The sequence below is a fragment of the Cannabis sativa genome, chromosome 8 (assembly GCF_029168945.1).
Source record: "Cannabis sativa cultivar Pink pepper isolate KNU-18-1 chromosome 8, ASM2916894v1, whole genome shotgun sequence".
NCBI classification, from domain to species: domain Eukaryota; kingdom Viridiplantae; phylum Streptophyta; class Magnoliopsida; order Rosales; family Cannabaceae; genus Cannabis; species Cannabis sativa.
Window position 1 is genome coordinate 24,400,693 of NC_083608.1, and position 16,018 is coordinate 24,416,710.

At 38.2% G+C, this 16,018-nt stretch overlaps 1 protein-coding gene across 1 annotated transcript; it reads right to left on the reverse strand.

The window, feature by feature from the left end:
• Positions 1–9,926: 9,926 nt before the first annotated feature.
• Positions 9,927–14,258, reverse strand: LOC115699583 (uncharacterized). The gene is made up of 7 exons (XM_030627070.2): positions 14,121–14,258; positions 13,129–13,602; positions 12,592–12,644; positions 11,778–11,842; positions 11,595–11,673; positions 10,651–10,956; positions 9,927–10,485 (listed from the first exon to the last, which is right to left on the reverse strand). The coding sequence occupies exons 2-7, from the start codon at positions 13,572–13,574 to the stop codon at positions 10,331–10,333; spliced, it is 1,104 nt and encodes a 367-aa protein (XP_030482930.1). The 5' UTR covers positions 13,575–13,602; positions 14,121–14,258; the 3' UTR covers positions 9,927–10,330.
• Positions 14,259–16,018: the final 1,760 nt, after the last annotated feature.

The following is a 16,018-nucleotide window of genomic DNA, read 5'->3' on the forward strand; positions in this document are numbered from 1 at the left end:
CCGACTGCCACCTCCACCATTTTCACCCTCAACCTCCACCTCACTCAACAAAGCAATGGGTAAGTGTTTTTCTTAGTAAATAGTCTAGTTTTTTGTTGAATTGCATGGATCTGAACATTGTTAGTTGTAATATGTGACTTTTGTGTCCTTGAAATGGAGGTAGAGTTTGTGGCTAACAGTCTGTGGTTTTCTGGGTTTTTTTGTTTTTTGCGATTTTATGCGACATCATGCGATGTTTTGTGCGATTTCATGAGAAATCTGAGGTTAGGGATGACATGATTAATTTTGGCGACTTTGTACGATTATTATACGATGTTATGTGCGATAATGATGTTTGGCGATTTGTGTGCGATATGTTGTGCATTGTTATGCGATTTTGTTGACTATGTGATATTGTGCGACTTTATGCGATTTCTTTCCTTTGTTGTGCGATTTTTGTGCGACATCATAACTGGTTTATATCATATTTGTGTAAAGCGATTATTGTACGATATTGTGCGATACTGTGTGCGATATAGTATGGTATTTTTAAATGTAAGTTTGTTTGTTTTTCTTTGGGATAGATTCATCCGTATTTGTGCATCGTACCGTATGATGGCGTTTGGACTTTGGAGGGTTTGAACCGGGTATTTGATTCCTCAAAAAGTAGGACATCGATATTGGACATTGATCGTACACCGAAAAGTTGCATGAAGTTTTGCATGAGGAGTTGGAGGTGGACCCCTTGGTGTTTGAATTGAAGTTAGAAGTTCTTTACATGTACATGAAAGGCACTAAGTTTCCGCCTGAGGTTTTAATGAAAGACAGTCAGCTAAGAGTGTTCTTAAACATGAAGGCAAAGATCAGTGTCGACAACCTGTTGCCACTATTTGTGACTAAGGTGAAGAATGATGTGAATTTGGAGCGACTCCCCGAAATGTAACCCCTAGAAGTGTTGTTGGGACCTTTGTCCCGTAAACCGATCCGGGCCGTTGGTTTGGACGAACTAGTTGGCACTAATGTAGATGATGAGAGAGTGGGTATCGAATTTCATCATTCGGATGAGTTCGATGCTCCCTTTTACAACAATGATCCCGTGGTCGATTTGGGTGTGGATGATGATGTGGTCGCCGATGTACCTCCCCCGAGGATGGAACTAACTCCAAGCAACCAAGTAGAGCGACAAAGAAGACCCCCGTATGAGAATCGCCAAACACCGAGAACTAGTAGCACTTCGGCCGTGTCCTTCTAATAGTGCTCCCATGTATCCGAATTTGAAGTTTCTACTAAATTCAAACCTCTTGTGTGGACAAGGGAAGACATAGAGGAAAATAATGTGTATACAACATCTCTTAGTGGTACGCCTTCAGGGGAGATATATCTTGGCAAGTTGTACAAAAACAAGGAAGAATTGAAGAATGTAGTTGGTAGGTATGCACTGAAAAATAATTTTGAGTGGATGGTAAGTAAGTCTGGCACTGATGTGTTTTACGTTACTTGTAAGGATGAAAATTGTAAATGGAGATTAAGGGGGAAGAAGAAGGCACTTTGTGACATGTTTGAGGTTACTGTGTTTCACAACGAACACACATGTAACTTGGATTCTAGACATTCTGATCACTGGCAAGCAGCACCGTGGGTCATTGGTCACATTATTAAGAACAAGTACACATCAGATGGATCTAACTACAAGGCAAAAGACATACAGGGGGATATGTTTGATGAATATGGCATCAAGATGAGTTACGAGAAAGCTTGGAGATGTAGAGAGAAGGCGAGTTATGTACAAGAGGGGTACTCCACAGTAATCTTATACGAAATTATATGGTTACTTCTACATGCCGGAACGTAATAATCCAGCACTATTACCGACATTGTCGCCGAGGATAACCGGCTCAAGTACCGTTTCTCGGTCACTCGATGCTTGTAGGAAGGGATTTAAGTATTGTCGTCCAGTGATTAGTATCGACGGAACATTCTTGAAGACGAAGTATGGAGGAACACTCGTTAGTCGTTGCGTACGATGCAAACAACCAATTGTTTCCGGTAGCCTTTGCAATTGTTGACAGTGAGAATCATGACTCTTGGAAGTATTTCTTGCGAAAGTTGAAGGAAGCCATTGGTCCGGTTGAAAATCTTATGTTCATATCGGATAGGCATCAAAGCATTGAACATGCTGTTGATGTTGTTTTCCTTAAGCATGCCACCGTGCATGCTTCAAGCATATTACTATGAATGTCAATCACAAGTTTAAGACCGATGTATGCAACAAGCAAATATGGCTTGTACTACGCATGGAACAAGACGGAATGTGATAGGCATTTCGAGGTGCCGAAACGTATGGACCCCCGCCATTGCTACATACGTCGAGCAAATAGGTTTGAAAAGTGGGCTCGTCCTTATTGTCCGGGCGATCGGTACAACATAATGACAAGCAACGCCGCCGAAAGCTTCAACAAGGTGATGAAGAATCTCGTAAAATATCCAGTAACTATTTTGGTTGACTTCATCAGGTTCACACTTCAAAATTGGTTTGCTTCTCGTCTCGAAAAGGCTAGTAAGTGCGCTACTCCTTTGGCTACTACTTTTGAAAATGATTTAAAGGATCAACACAAAGATGGTATGTTCAGGAGTGTCCTTCGTAATGGTGCCCAATTGTTCAACGTTGGTACGAGTCCTCAAGGTGAGAGAGGTGGTGATGTGAACTTAGTGGAGAGAACATGCACTTGCGACTTTTCCAAATGCCGAAAATCCCTTGTCCACATGCATGTGCCGCAGCTTAGTCGAATGTGAGCGTGTACACACTTTGCTCTCCATATTACACTAAAGAAACGTGGAAGAAAAACCTACGATGCCACAATTAATATTGTTGGCGAGGAGGATGAGTTGGGTACTACCTAACATATCAAGAACATAAGAATCGGGGTACCAGTGGAGAAAAACCAAGAGGTCGGCCTAGGAAGAGTACGTGTAGAAGACCGACGAAGCGTCGACCGTCTAAAGTGGTCGTGGTAGTGGAACCTCGTCATCGTTCGCTATGTCACGGTTCGTGGCACAACGAGCTACATGCAAAGCTCGAGTTTGAACCATTTCTCCAATTTTTAAATGAATATGTGTTGTATTGCTGGTTGTTGGATATTGTGCTTTTTTCTCCTAGATTAATAATTTTTTGGTTTGTTTACCGATTTTAGGCGACATTATGCGATTACTGTGCGATTTGTAACTGACAGGAGCTAGTTTGCAGTTTGTTTTGTATTTTTTGGCGATATCCTGCGATTATTGTGCGATTTTTGTGCGATGTTAATCGACAGATCCTCGTTTTTGAGTTTGCTTTGGTTCTGTATTTTTGGCGACATTGTGCGATTATGCTGCGATTTTTCTGCGATGTGAAGTAATCTAGATTTGTTAGTTTGTGTATTTTGGCGATATTATGCGCGATGAATGTGCGATTTTAATGCGATTCTTAGTGAAATAATTTATCAAGAAGTCATCTTCTCACAGGATTTATGAAAAATTTAAAAAAGAAATAAATTGATACAAGCAACAATTTAAATAGCTTTAAATTTACTTGTTATATATAAATTTGGTGAGATTATAATACGCTTACAAAGGGGAGTTTATGTGTACAAGATTAACATTGCAAAAACCTACAAAAAACTACCACGTTAAGTTCTGGTAAAATAGGTCCACACACCACCTATGTCTAAAGGTGAGCATGTTATCATCATGCACATGCTCCAACGAACGATCCAAAGATCAAGTGCTCAATGTGCTCCATGGCATACACTCCACAATTGCCACTAAAAAAAAAACTAAATATTAGCAACAATTAAGTTAAGTAATTCATAATGGAGTGCAAAATTAAATAAATTACTCAAAATATACAAAAGAAAAAGAGATTCACCTGCCGTTCGTTTGTGGTACAACCTCCGAAGTAGCTCGTCTATAATGGAGGGTAGGAGTGAGCCGACCGAGATCGCCCAACTCCACCGGATGTACATAATTGTTGTATTGGAAATAACCGCTATCTCGAATTAGATTTGCAAAGAGCTCGCCGTAAGTGCTTCAAATATGACTCCATGGCCGCTCAACCAGTGGCACCGATATCGGAATCATATACAATGATCTCCGCCTTCTCGATATCCACCTCAACTCGCCACCCGCGGGCGCTCTTCGGGAAGGTGCAACACAAAGTATATGTACTCGCTTCTCCCAACATGGCAAGTATACGTGCGGTATCCCCGCACGTAGCTCATGACGCTCTCATCCCATTTGATCTTGCTCCCGTCACCCTCACACATATTCCAAAACATGGAAAAGAACGTGGAGCGTATGTGTCCAAAACTACACCTTTTCGGGTGTAGACTTCGGTACTGTGGTCCGTCTTCTTCTCAATAAGTGCGCCATGGCATCAATTTGTCGTGTTCCAAATGAAAACAAGCTTAGAAAGAAGTCGCATAAAAGTCGCACAACGAATCGCAGAAATCGCACGGCAAATTACCAAAATTGTTTCAAATAATCGCACAACAATCGCACAAAAATCGCACAAGGTAATCGCGAACCAACATAATCGATTTTATAATCGCAAGCACATCGCACATAAATCGCATAAAGTCGCATAAACCAGATTACATATAGAGTAAGTATAAATCGCATATAAATCGCATGTAAGTCGCATATAAGTCGCACAAACAATAAAAAACACAATAAATTAATTCTGTTAAGAAATAACTTACGCATCTTCGAGCCATTCGTTGAGCACCATCAACTTCACGAACCACGATCTAGTGGCTTCGCCAAGGTGAACATCCCTAGGACGGCCATTGTCCCTAGCATAAGTGATCCACTTCTCGGAAAAATTTTAACAGGGCGTCCGCCGGCTTGTGGTGTCTACTACCACGGCCCTTGTCGTTGTTTCTTCTTCCCAAAGAAGTGTAGTCATTCAAGAAAAGCGGCTTGCGCTTTCGCCTAAGCCTACAGAACTCCAATCCATCTGGTGGCCCCTGCAACTCTTCCACATCCTGAGATTCGGTATCACCCGGCCGAAATGACAATGGCGTTTGCGGGGAGTATGAACGTCACATGCGTCGAGGTTGCCAATCTTCTCGGGTAGACATCATCATCATCATCATATGTCGGCGGTGATGGATGTACCGTCTGTAATGGCTCTGCCGTGTCTGATGGTGTGGGGTCTGATTGCTGTGCCGGCCCTGATGGTTGTGTCGGCTCCGAAGGCTGCTTCTGTAACAAACTTATCACGGTCGCAATTTGATCCATGATAAGATTCTTCATCTCTTCTCGACTTCTCTTGAAGTCGCCCTTCATCTCGCCTGCAGGAGAATCGCAACTTGTTGCGCTTCTACCTTCTCCAACCTCTTAGCCAACAAGAGGTAGTTCGAGTCATTGGTCAGAGCGAGCTTGGGGGCACGGCGGCTGGGGGCACGGTATGGCGTATGTGGAGGCGTCCGGTGCTTCTTTGGGTGGGGATGGTGGAATAATTTTGGACTTTTTCACATAATCCGCCACCTCGTTCGCTGGGTCCGGAATGCGGTCGAATCTTGCGCCCGACTTGCGTTTCTTCGACCTCATCCAACCCCATTTCCACCGTGGGGACCTCACCCTCACAATTGCTCTTCCAATAGTCCACCTCCCAATTCCTAGGATACAGAATTTGAAGAACAACCATCTGGAAAAAAATATATATTAATTATCGCACAAAAATCGCACACACGTCGCATAAAATCGCATAAAATCGCATAAAATAGCAGAATAATAGCAGAATCCTATTCAGCATAGTGAAATCGCACACAAATCGCACGAAAATCGCATAAACTCGCAAAATGAAACAGTTGCAAATGAAATAGGTCTAACTCGCACAAAAATCGCATTGATATCGCATAAAGTCGCTAAATGAAACAGAGGCAAATGAAAAACATGTTTAAATCGCACAAAAATCGCATTAAAATCGCATAAAATCGTTGTAAAGCACAATTTAGCAAAAGAAATACCAAAACAACAAAGAAAGTCAGATTGGCATACCCTCTTCTCGAATAGGGTAGCGACATCGAGTTTGACATCATGTTTCGTAACCGTGTTGGGGGTGCTCCAATTCAACATTCGAGGGAATCTAGTCCCTACTGACCGCCCGTACTTCTTCCCCAAATCCCGCATCACCTCAAAGGCCCGCATTGTAGCGCCGTGCATATCCGTAGACATTGTACTTCGCCTACGGTTGAGTAATTTTTTTCTCCTTCTTCCCTTTCTTCTTATCCTTAGTAGATTTATCAAGGTAGTTCTTCCTCGGTCGTACCATACTTTTGGCTGTGGATGACAACAACTTCTGATATGAAAGAAGGCCCCACGGATATTCGAAGAACTTCTCCTCGTTTTCTACCAACTTCAGCATATCCGACCATATGTAAACACCCTCAGCCCTAGATAGACGCACTCCTTCAACAAATGCACACAGCCCCAGCTTGCACACGTCGTCGGCCACATCGCACGCCTCAAAAGCTAGCCAAAGGGTTTTGAAAGTGACCCGTTTGGCATTATTGAGGTAGTCCCGCAATATCCGATCAGACTCACATAGTGTATTCAATTCTTCAGTCGAGGGGCCACCGCTCATCTTCGATCCCCGTAATCAATCCAAACTCGCATCTTCCAAATTCGGCCTCGGTTTTACCCACGTAAAACCACACTTCATCATTCTTTACCTCACTCACTTTCATTTTCCTCAACGTAGTTGATGCACAATCACCCCTAGAATTTCGGTTCATTCGCATTCCAAAAAACTCCAAAAGGAGTTTCCTTCACCCTCTCGGTCGAGTTAAAGGCTTCAAACTTTGCTTTAATAGAAGCAAAGTACCCATTTCCTCAGGTAAGTGATACGCCCAGTGAAAATGCTCACTGCGGGGAGAATGAGTTCTGAGCTATCCGCAAATACAAACGGAAGATTATTAATCGCATAGAAATCGCATAAATCGCATAACAAACAAGTGAATGACATGCAACATCGCACAAACTCGCACATAAATCGCACATTAATCGCACACCGTAATAATCCACAGTTGGCAACATATTTGAATATAAATCGCACACCATCGCACAAGGAATCGCTAAAAATCGCACAAATATAAAAATTGCAAACACAATAGCCATAAAATCGCACAAAGTCGCAGAAGAAATCGACAAAAAACGCACAAATATAAAAATTGCAAACACAATAGCTATAAAATCGCACAAAGTCGCAGAAGAAATCGACAAAAATCGCACAAATATAAAAATTTCAATCACAATCGCTATAAATAAAATCGCACAAAGTCGCACAAGAAATCGACAATAATCGCACAAAAAGACGTTTCCACATTAAATGGTAATTAATGTGACATTTATTATCCCGCCTAACCAACTACTTGATTATGTCGCTAACATATCGCACATAAATCGCTACATGTCGCGAAAATTGCCCATTGCTTTTGCATGACAAACATGTGTACAATTGTGTAATTCAATTTTTACATTTATTATCCCACCTTCCCAACCACTAGTTTTCTCTATAAAAGCCAATTGTCTATCTCATAAGTTACACATATTTTCTTAATTTTTTTTCCTCTTAAGATAATTCTCTTAGCAATGTCTACTAGAAGGAACAAGGGCAAATATCCGATTCTTACTCCTCGAAGAGATCTGCCAGAGCCCGATTGTGGGGAAATTACGCCTCAAATGCAAAAAGTGCTTGACGACATGAAACGTTTTGAAAATGAACGGCTTATGAACGAGTGGAGGTTTCTAAAACTTGAAAAAAAATTTAACAAAACAGTATGGCGGCTCCACCACGGGTTCCCCGAAGGCCGCCGTCGCCGCAAGTTAGGTTATCTAAATGGTAAACAGTGAAGCCCGGATCTCTATGCAAATATTGCAAGGCTACACTTCGCTTTGAGTCGCAAATGTAATCGTTAAACGTCGCTAAATATCGACTTTTCACTGAATAAATAAAAGTTTCATTAATGTCGCTATATGTCGCTAACTTAATCGTGAAACGTCGCTATTTTTCAATTTTTTCCAGAATTGATAAAAGTTCTTCCTACATGTCGCTTAGAAATCGCACATAATCGCACAAAAATCGCACAACATAAAAAAACCCCAAAATTTATCTCCCTAAACTCGCTTCTTCTTCCCAAACTCTAAAATTGATAAATTTAAACAAATACATTTCGCTATATCACGTATGCACAATGTATATGATAAATTGCCAAAAAAAAGTTAAGTTTAGCCCATACCTGGTTCGTGGATTGTGCTTGGAGTGGGTCTCGTGTGGGTCGTGTGGGTAACACTTGGAAATTTCGATCGGTAAAATCGCACAATAAGTCGCAAATAAATCGCATAATGTCGCCAAAATTCAAGACGTTGACCACATTCTATAAATCGCTCAAAATCGCACAACATCGCATAATATTGCTTAACATACCCAACACAGAGAGTCTACAACTTAATCGCACAAGATCGCACATAAATCGCACAAAAGTCGCAAAAACACAAAACACATGTACAGACTCCAGACACGTCGCACAAAAGCGCACATAGAATCGCATAAAATCGCACAATAACCTAAAAACCCAGAAAAATCTATTGTTCGAAACCCACATTCATCCCACAGTTTTATTGCACAAATTATCCCCAAAAAACATACAAAATAACAACTTTCAATTCAATACCAGATTCAACCACAAATGTATGCATTTTAAAGAAGAAAATTCAAAGAAAAATTCCACGAAAACTAACCTGGATTGCTATGTTCGTGGGATTCGACTGGGTCTCCTTGTTCGCTCAGGCGTCAGTCGATGGGGTCGATTGGAGTGGGTTCGAGGGTTCGTCTGGGTTCAAGGGTTCGGTTCGTGCCCGTGGGTTCGTCGTCGTCGTCGTGGGTTCGTGGGTTTGTGGGTTTGTGGGTTCCTGGTCGTCTGGTGGTTGTTTGGTGGTCGACTGCGATTTTGGTTGTTTGGTGGTCGACTACGTCCGGTGTGGTTGTTGTTTGCGTCGGTGGGGGGAGAGGGAATGAAGAGAGAGAAGGTAGAAGAGAGAGAATAGAGTTAGAGGGAATGTGAGAAGTTTGAAAAGACAGGGGTATTTTTGGAAGATAATTAAAAGATAGGTATAGTTTTTTTAGGGGAGTTATATTTGCACCCCACAAAATTATAAATACACCCCATTATGAAAAAAAATATAAACTTGAATAATTTTTAAAAATTACTCTTAATATATTTTTAAAATTTTTTCCTCACATTATTTTATGTTAATTTCAATACTTATTTTGATTTCATTTTTATAATTTTTTCTAATTCATGTATGTATTTTTTTATTTTTTTCTAAGAAAATGTCATATAATTTTTTATTTTAATTTTTTTGTCATAATTTTTAAAATATAATTTAATTTTGTTTTATAGGTATATTTTTTAAGAATATAAATTGAAAGAAAAAAGTTAAAAATACTTAGTATAATTAAAGATATAAATTTTATATAAAATAAAAATTATTAAAATGGGGTGTACTTAACAATTTTTGGGGTGTAAATAAAATTTCCCTTTTTTTATGTGTAATAATTGGGTATAATTAAACACCCTATCTAATTTTTTAGCATAAATTATCAAATTTCCCTTTTAAAATGGAATAGTCATTTTATTAAAATATGGAAAAACCATCCCATCAAAATGGTATCCCAATAGTTTTAAATGCAACTAAACAAAAGAATAAAATGAAAATTGTTTTCTTTTAAAACCCCCCTAGTTACAAAGCATTTGAGTAATGTGCAAAAACAAGATAGTTCTCAAATTAAAATTAATTTTACAAATATTTGGAATTCTATTAAAATCTAAAACTTTGTTGGCATTTTAGCATTAGAGATTTGGTGCAAGTTTAAGCACTAGCAAATAATCAGAACGGCAAACGAATTAACCATGTAACAGATTGTTCTGTGCTATAATCATTTTATTAACGGCTAAAATGAAAATAGTATATTTTTGTGCTATAATATGTGGGGAATTTCTTTGAGAACACAACATTCAAGGAAAACTTAGTTCTGGCTCACTCAGATAACCAATGACCCTAGCATAATAAGGTGAACTTATTCAGGCTCCTGTTTCTCCACTAGAAAAATCTCAAAGTCATAGAAAAATGATTTTAATAAAATTAAAACCTTCCAGGTGCGCGGTCGTCACACTCATCTTCCAGAGTGTGGCGGGTAGGATTGGCATTTGAGTATCTCACAAACTTGAGGAATGCCATCTCAAAAGGAATAAACAGATACTTTGATAGTAGGGGAACAAATGAAGAGTCTTGTACACATAACAAATCTTCAGACAGTGCTTATATCGACTCGGCTTTTGTGGAGTTGAAATGCTGGTGTGATCCAGCTCCCACAACTGCACTGAATGCCTGACCAGTTAAAGTAACCCAAGCGACCATCACAATGAGCACATGAGAGTTTGCCTTCCAATGCACCTTCTTCAACTGGTAAGAAATAAATATGACAGACCTTAGAAGAGGCAGAGCATAAGATCTAACATCTACGACAACATTCTTAGGATTTAACAAAACCAAAAGATAATTAAGTCGCAAAATACACAAGTAAGGTTCAAAACAAATTAAGTTCAACAAATATACAGATTAGCTCACCTGCTGTCATCCACTGCAAAGGCTCCACAAAAATGGAAGAACATTCAGGCTCCTCAGACTTATTGAAAGGGTTGCCACTTTTTCGCTTCTGCCAGTTGAAGGATGCCTCACCCTCACCCGGAACATGATCCACAACATTGTCCTGCAATGCAACTACTCTCCGGCATTTCTTGCAGCGGTATGCAGATCTACTACTATTTTCTGAATCTCTAGGTACTTCTGCATCTGAAGAAGTCTCACTAGGCAAACCAGGATCAGCACCTAATTTCGAACTGTCTATTCTCTCCCCACGGTTATAGCACTCACCTAAAATTATGGTAAAACCATTAAGTTATTGCTGCAAAGCAGAACTTCCAATTTGCCTTTCATTATAAATAAACAAATTTGATGACAAAGCAATGGAAATAAACAAGGATATATTGTACAACCAAAAATATTAACGTTCATATTCATTGAAAATTGAAATTTCCATGTGTGTAAGCCTCCATTATTTGAAAATATATTTGGGAGGACAGAAATTAGGCATAGAAGTAAAATTACAGTACATAAATTATTTTGAATTAAAAACAAGGCAGTAATTTTGAATTAAATGTATGCTAAAAGTATTCTCTTCAATTTGAGATAGAAGAATATTGTTGGGAGGGACCCACCCATTTTTCTCTTCCATCCTAGTTTCTTCCCAACCAAACAAACAATTTATTTTCCCTTCCACTTCACCATAAAAAGGTTTCCTGGATTAAATCCTGTTCTATTTTTCATTTCACATAAATTATATACAACTCTACCATGAAACTTCATTGAAGCTTATGTATGAGTGTCTAGGCTTATGATTATTGATATCGAGTGCCAGAGTAGAGTAGATAGAGCTTTTTGACTCCTATCTTGGAGAATTTCACAGACAAGGTCACTGAATCAGGCATAAAAACTAAAGGAGCTGAGCTTACCCAATACTTTAAGGCGGAATCGTTTATATATGGAGCAAGAACGATCCACCTTGAAACCCATTTCCTCAAACATTTTAAGCTGCAACCAAATAAGATAAAGTAAAATTCAGCCTTCGCTCAATAAAGTTGCAGCAAGAAATGCCATCTTATAAAGTAGGTCAGCATTAAACGCCCTTGCGTCACCTGATCTAGAAAACCATCATTTGGGCAAACAAACTCACAGCTTTGCCGCAGAGATAGTAGAGCATCTGCGGATGCGTAGGGAGAAAAGAGAGAATAGAATAAACAAAATGGAATTGTTATATAAGCATGAAAATTTCATAAAGACATCTCCAATACTTAAACTACATAAAAAAAAAGGGAGTTAATCGATTAAAAATAAAAACCTAAATCCAATCCAATCAAAGACAGTTCGGACTGGCTAAATCCAATCAAAAGTTATTCATTTGTTTAAAACACTTTTCAACAATTTTTTAATATGTACTTATTGATGATGCCATTCTTTTTGGGCAAATTTGCATTATAATTAAAAGATAATCAGTCATTTTCTTTTTGTTACATGTAAGGAAAATAAAATTTTAAACAGTATGACAAAAATGAAGTTGATATTGATGCTAGAATGTACAAAGTAATTAAAACACACTTCATATATGAAACAAACAATATGTATAGATGTAACTAAAATAAATTTATTTTAAATTTATAAATTAGATATTGGATTGGTTTTGGTTATTTCTAGGGCAAAAAGTAATACAATTCAATTTAGGTTATCTTTCGTCATCAAAATTACTACCACTCTAATCCAAATGAGACTGATTATACAAGAAGAAAAATAAATATTAGATTAATTGGTTTGATATATTGAAATTAATTGTTGACCACCATGAACAAAACTGCTACCCCTGGCTTAAAGTTAAAACAAATAAAAACTAAAGCTACAGTCATATACCAACGAGTAGACCCACAATGCTTCAAACAAATATTATTTACTTCACACCTTCTTGGGAAAGATGTTCGCTTCTCATCAGATATGCTGTAATGATAGTTGCGCTGCAACAAATGCATTCAAAGAAAGAGTTGATAATTCAGTAAGCTTTTAAACTTGTTTAACCATATTGTTGTTAACAGCTCCTTACTTTTTTCCACTCAATATCCCAAAGTTAATCTAAAACTGTTTACAGGCTCAAGTTTGAAACGGGAGTGTCCTATATAACTAAGTTCTTCACAAAAGCATGAAACTTGTGATTAATCCATTAACTAATCCAGAGAAAATTGAACCCTAGGCCATATGGAAGCAAATTATAGGGCTATCCTACGTCCAAGCTCACCCACCGTCAGAGTGTTAATAGTTTCCTTCTCTCACTTATTTTTTTAATTGGTATGGGATACAAACATACAAGATAAAAAGCACTAAGTCTACTATATATCATCAAGACTAGACAAAATCAATAGAGATTGTTGGGAAGAACTTCAAAATTTAAAGTGAAATTAAGCATACATAAAAGGAAGAGTCAAGTGCCAGGGAAAGAAGTACCTTCTTGACACGCCGGCAAAACAGTGCACCAAAACGGATCCCTTTTTTCTACTTTCGTCAATGAAATTCAAGCACACGTCCAAGTGGTCCAACAGATTCTCACTCTCCATATCTCTCATGGGCACTGCCATCCTCACTACCTTCAAGTCCTTGCCAGCATATTCCAACGAGTACAAAACCTTCCCTGGCGACATGGCGCTACTTGACAATTCAGTCGATTCATCCTCTGAAGCTGAATCATCCTCAGTTTCTGAGGCACCAACATAATGTGTTTTTATCTCCTTTGTGGGAATTGTTAGACCACTTCGCCATTCTGAGAAAATGGATATGGATGCAGTACTAAGCATTGATAAAATATGAGTAATATCGCTGCTACCATTTTGGAGAACTTCTGCTGCGTCCCCAATATTGCCAATGAATAGGTTTTCACGGACAAGGTACGGCATGATGATAACCAATAAACCCGGGAAAACCCTAGTCCCCAAAATCCATTGCAAAGCAACATCTCAGTTTCCATTTCATCATAACAATATGCAAAAAAAAAAAAGAAAGAAATAATAAAAAAGAAAGCTAGTTATCCATGATCCATCCAGTAAAAGCTTGCAATAATGGGAAAAAATACCAGAAAACTTAAACTTTATCAACCCTAGACCTAGCATAACTACCACTTGTTGACTCAATGGGAAAGAGTTCATATTGTCAGACAAAATAAATATTTAAACAAAATAAAAGGACGACTCTAAACAATCTTTCCCAAATTTTCTTTCCAATCAAACAAAACTAGAATTCACCTCCATAAAGAAATCAAACTTCTTCAAACAACAAGTAAATTATTAGGAAATATAAATGATTGATATTCATGCGTTTCATCAATCGAAATATCTATATGAAAAATAATACAAATATGTAGAATACAATAAACGTTAAAAAAAAAAAAAAAAAAAAAAAAAAAAAACATGCTGCAGATTCTCGATTGGAAAGAGAAATCAAACCTTAATATTCGAAATAGTCCGACTATGGAAGTTGTGGTTTTTCCTTTTTTCTTTTTTTTTTACGAGAAGAAAAACTTTATCAGCTTCTCTGTACAATCACAAAGTTAGGGAGTTTTGCCTATAAATATATTTAGTGATTCGCACGTGAGAGTAAGAAAGAAAAGCTCGACGTAGGGAAGACTTGGCACGCGCGGGTGGGGGGCAATTGCGTGTACCGGTGCGCCTAGTACCACTGAATTGGGACTTTTCTCTTTTTCTTTTGGAACATACACTTCGAAAGTATTTTCGTGTGGGAAGTGCTAGGGTTGTACATTGGTCGGTTTGAACGGTTTATCTTATATATTTTTTAATTTAGTTTAAAATTCGGGCTGCTAAAATGTAAGTGCAACCCGCCCAATTTAAAAGAAAAAAAAATTGTAAACCGACCAAAGGCCAATTTTTTATTTTTTAGTTTCAAAGTCAATAAAAATTAAAAATATCGAATTTCACTAAAACACAACACAATATATATGACTTTGAAACTAACAATTAAGTATATAACTTTATATTATTATATATTTAATCATTTATGTTATATATAATAAAAACTAAAAAGTAAAAAAAAAAAAAAAAGCCAATGTCGGGTTGGTCGGGTTATTCGGTTTAATTGGACGGGTTGGACTTATTTTCAACCTGCCCAATTAACAGATTGTGCAGTTTGTAATTTTTTCGGGTTTTTTCAGTTTGATTTGGACGGTTTACAAATTTTTTTGTACAGCCCTAAGTAGTGCGATTTATTAGACCCAATGTTGCATAAACTTTGAAATCACACCAAATGTATTATAAAAATGTGGTAGGGTTAGGAGTGTTTATTGTACCATATTTAATATTTTTAAGCCTATCCAAATTTGATTCAATTATATATTAGATGTTAGATTTTACTATGCAATTCGATCCAATTCATTTTAGTCATCTAATGGATCCAACATCCATTGGATGTCGGATTGAATCTGTCTTATCCATTGAATGTATTTCATGTATATCCATTAGTTTAATTTGAATCAATCTAATATTTTAGACCTGGTATTTTTTTGGATCAGATTGGATCCATCCAATGTTTTAAATCTAGTTGTTGCCCCTGATTTTGCCCAATATACGTGGACCAACCAGACAAGGACACGTGGATCAAACAGCTTAGCATTTAAATTATTTGCTAAGTCTTTCTGTAATAGGGCAGCGTCCGGGACATGCCTCCCGAAGAAGACATAGGGAGCCCCGTACGCTCCCGGAAGTCCAAGTAACACTAAGGCATCTCCGCGAGGTGTCAGGCTTCCCCTGAGCAATCAAGTCGCATTTAATGCCGCATGGGAGGAAGCGTGTTGGGACTGCTACACGCAATAAAGTCTGACGGCACAACCCCCAATCTGCAGCTACGAAGTAATGATCATCTAAGTCTATCGACGGCTACACTGTGAAGAGTCACATCAGTCAAAAGACAATAAGGACATTCCACATAAAAGCCCTACAACACCTAGGGATTTGACCATGCATTACTCATGGTATATTCATTGGGAATGCCCAACTTTATGGATACTTACAGATACACTTGTACAATAGTTCTGGGGATCACCCCACCAAAAACACTATAAATACCCCCTCAAAGCTCATTAAATGGGGTCGAGAATCTTGGGTTGCATAATAGCAAGAAGAGTAAATACTCACCAAGAACATTCTCTGTATTTATAAGAGTGAAACACTCACCAAATATATTCTCTGTATTAAATACATCCATAAATAACAAAGACTCGTGGACTAAGGCTCATTAACGCCCCAACCACGTAAAAATCCTTCTCTAACTTTCTTACAGCTCTTTAAACTTATAATATTTTATCGGTTGCCGAAAACCTCGGTCAACACAA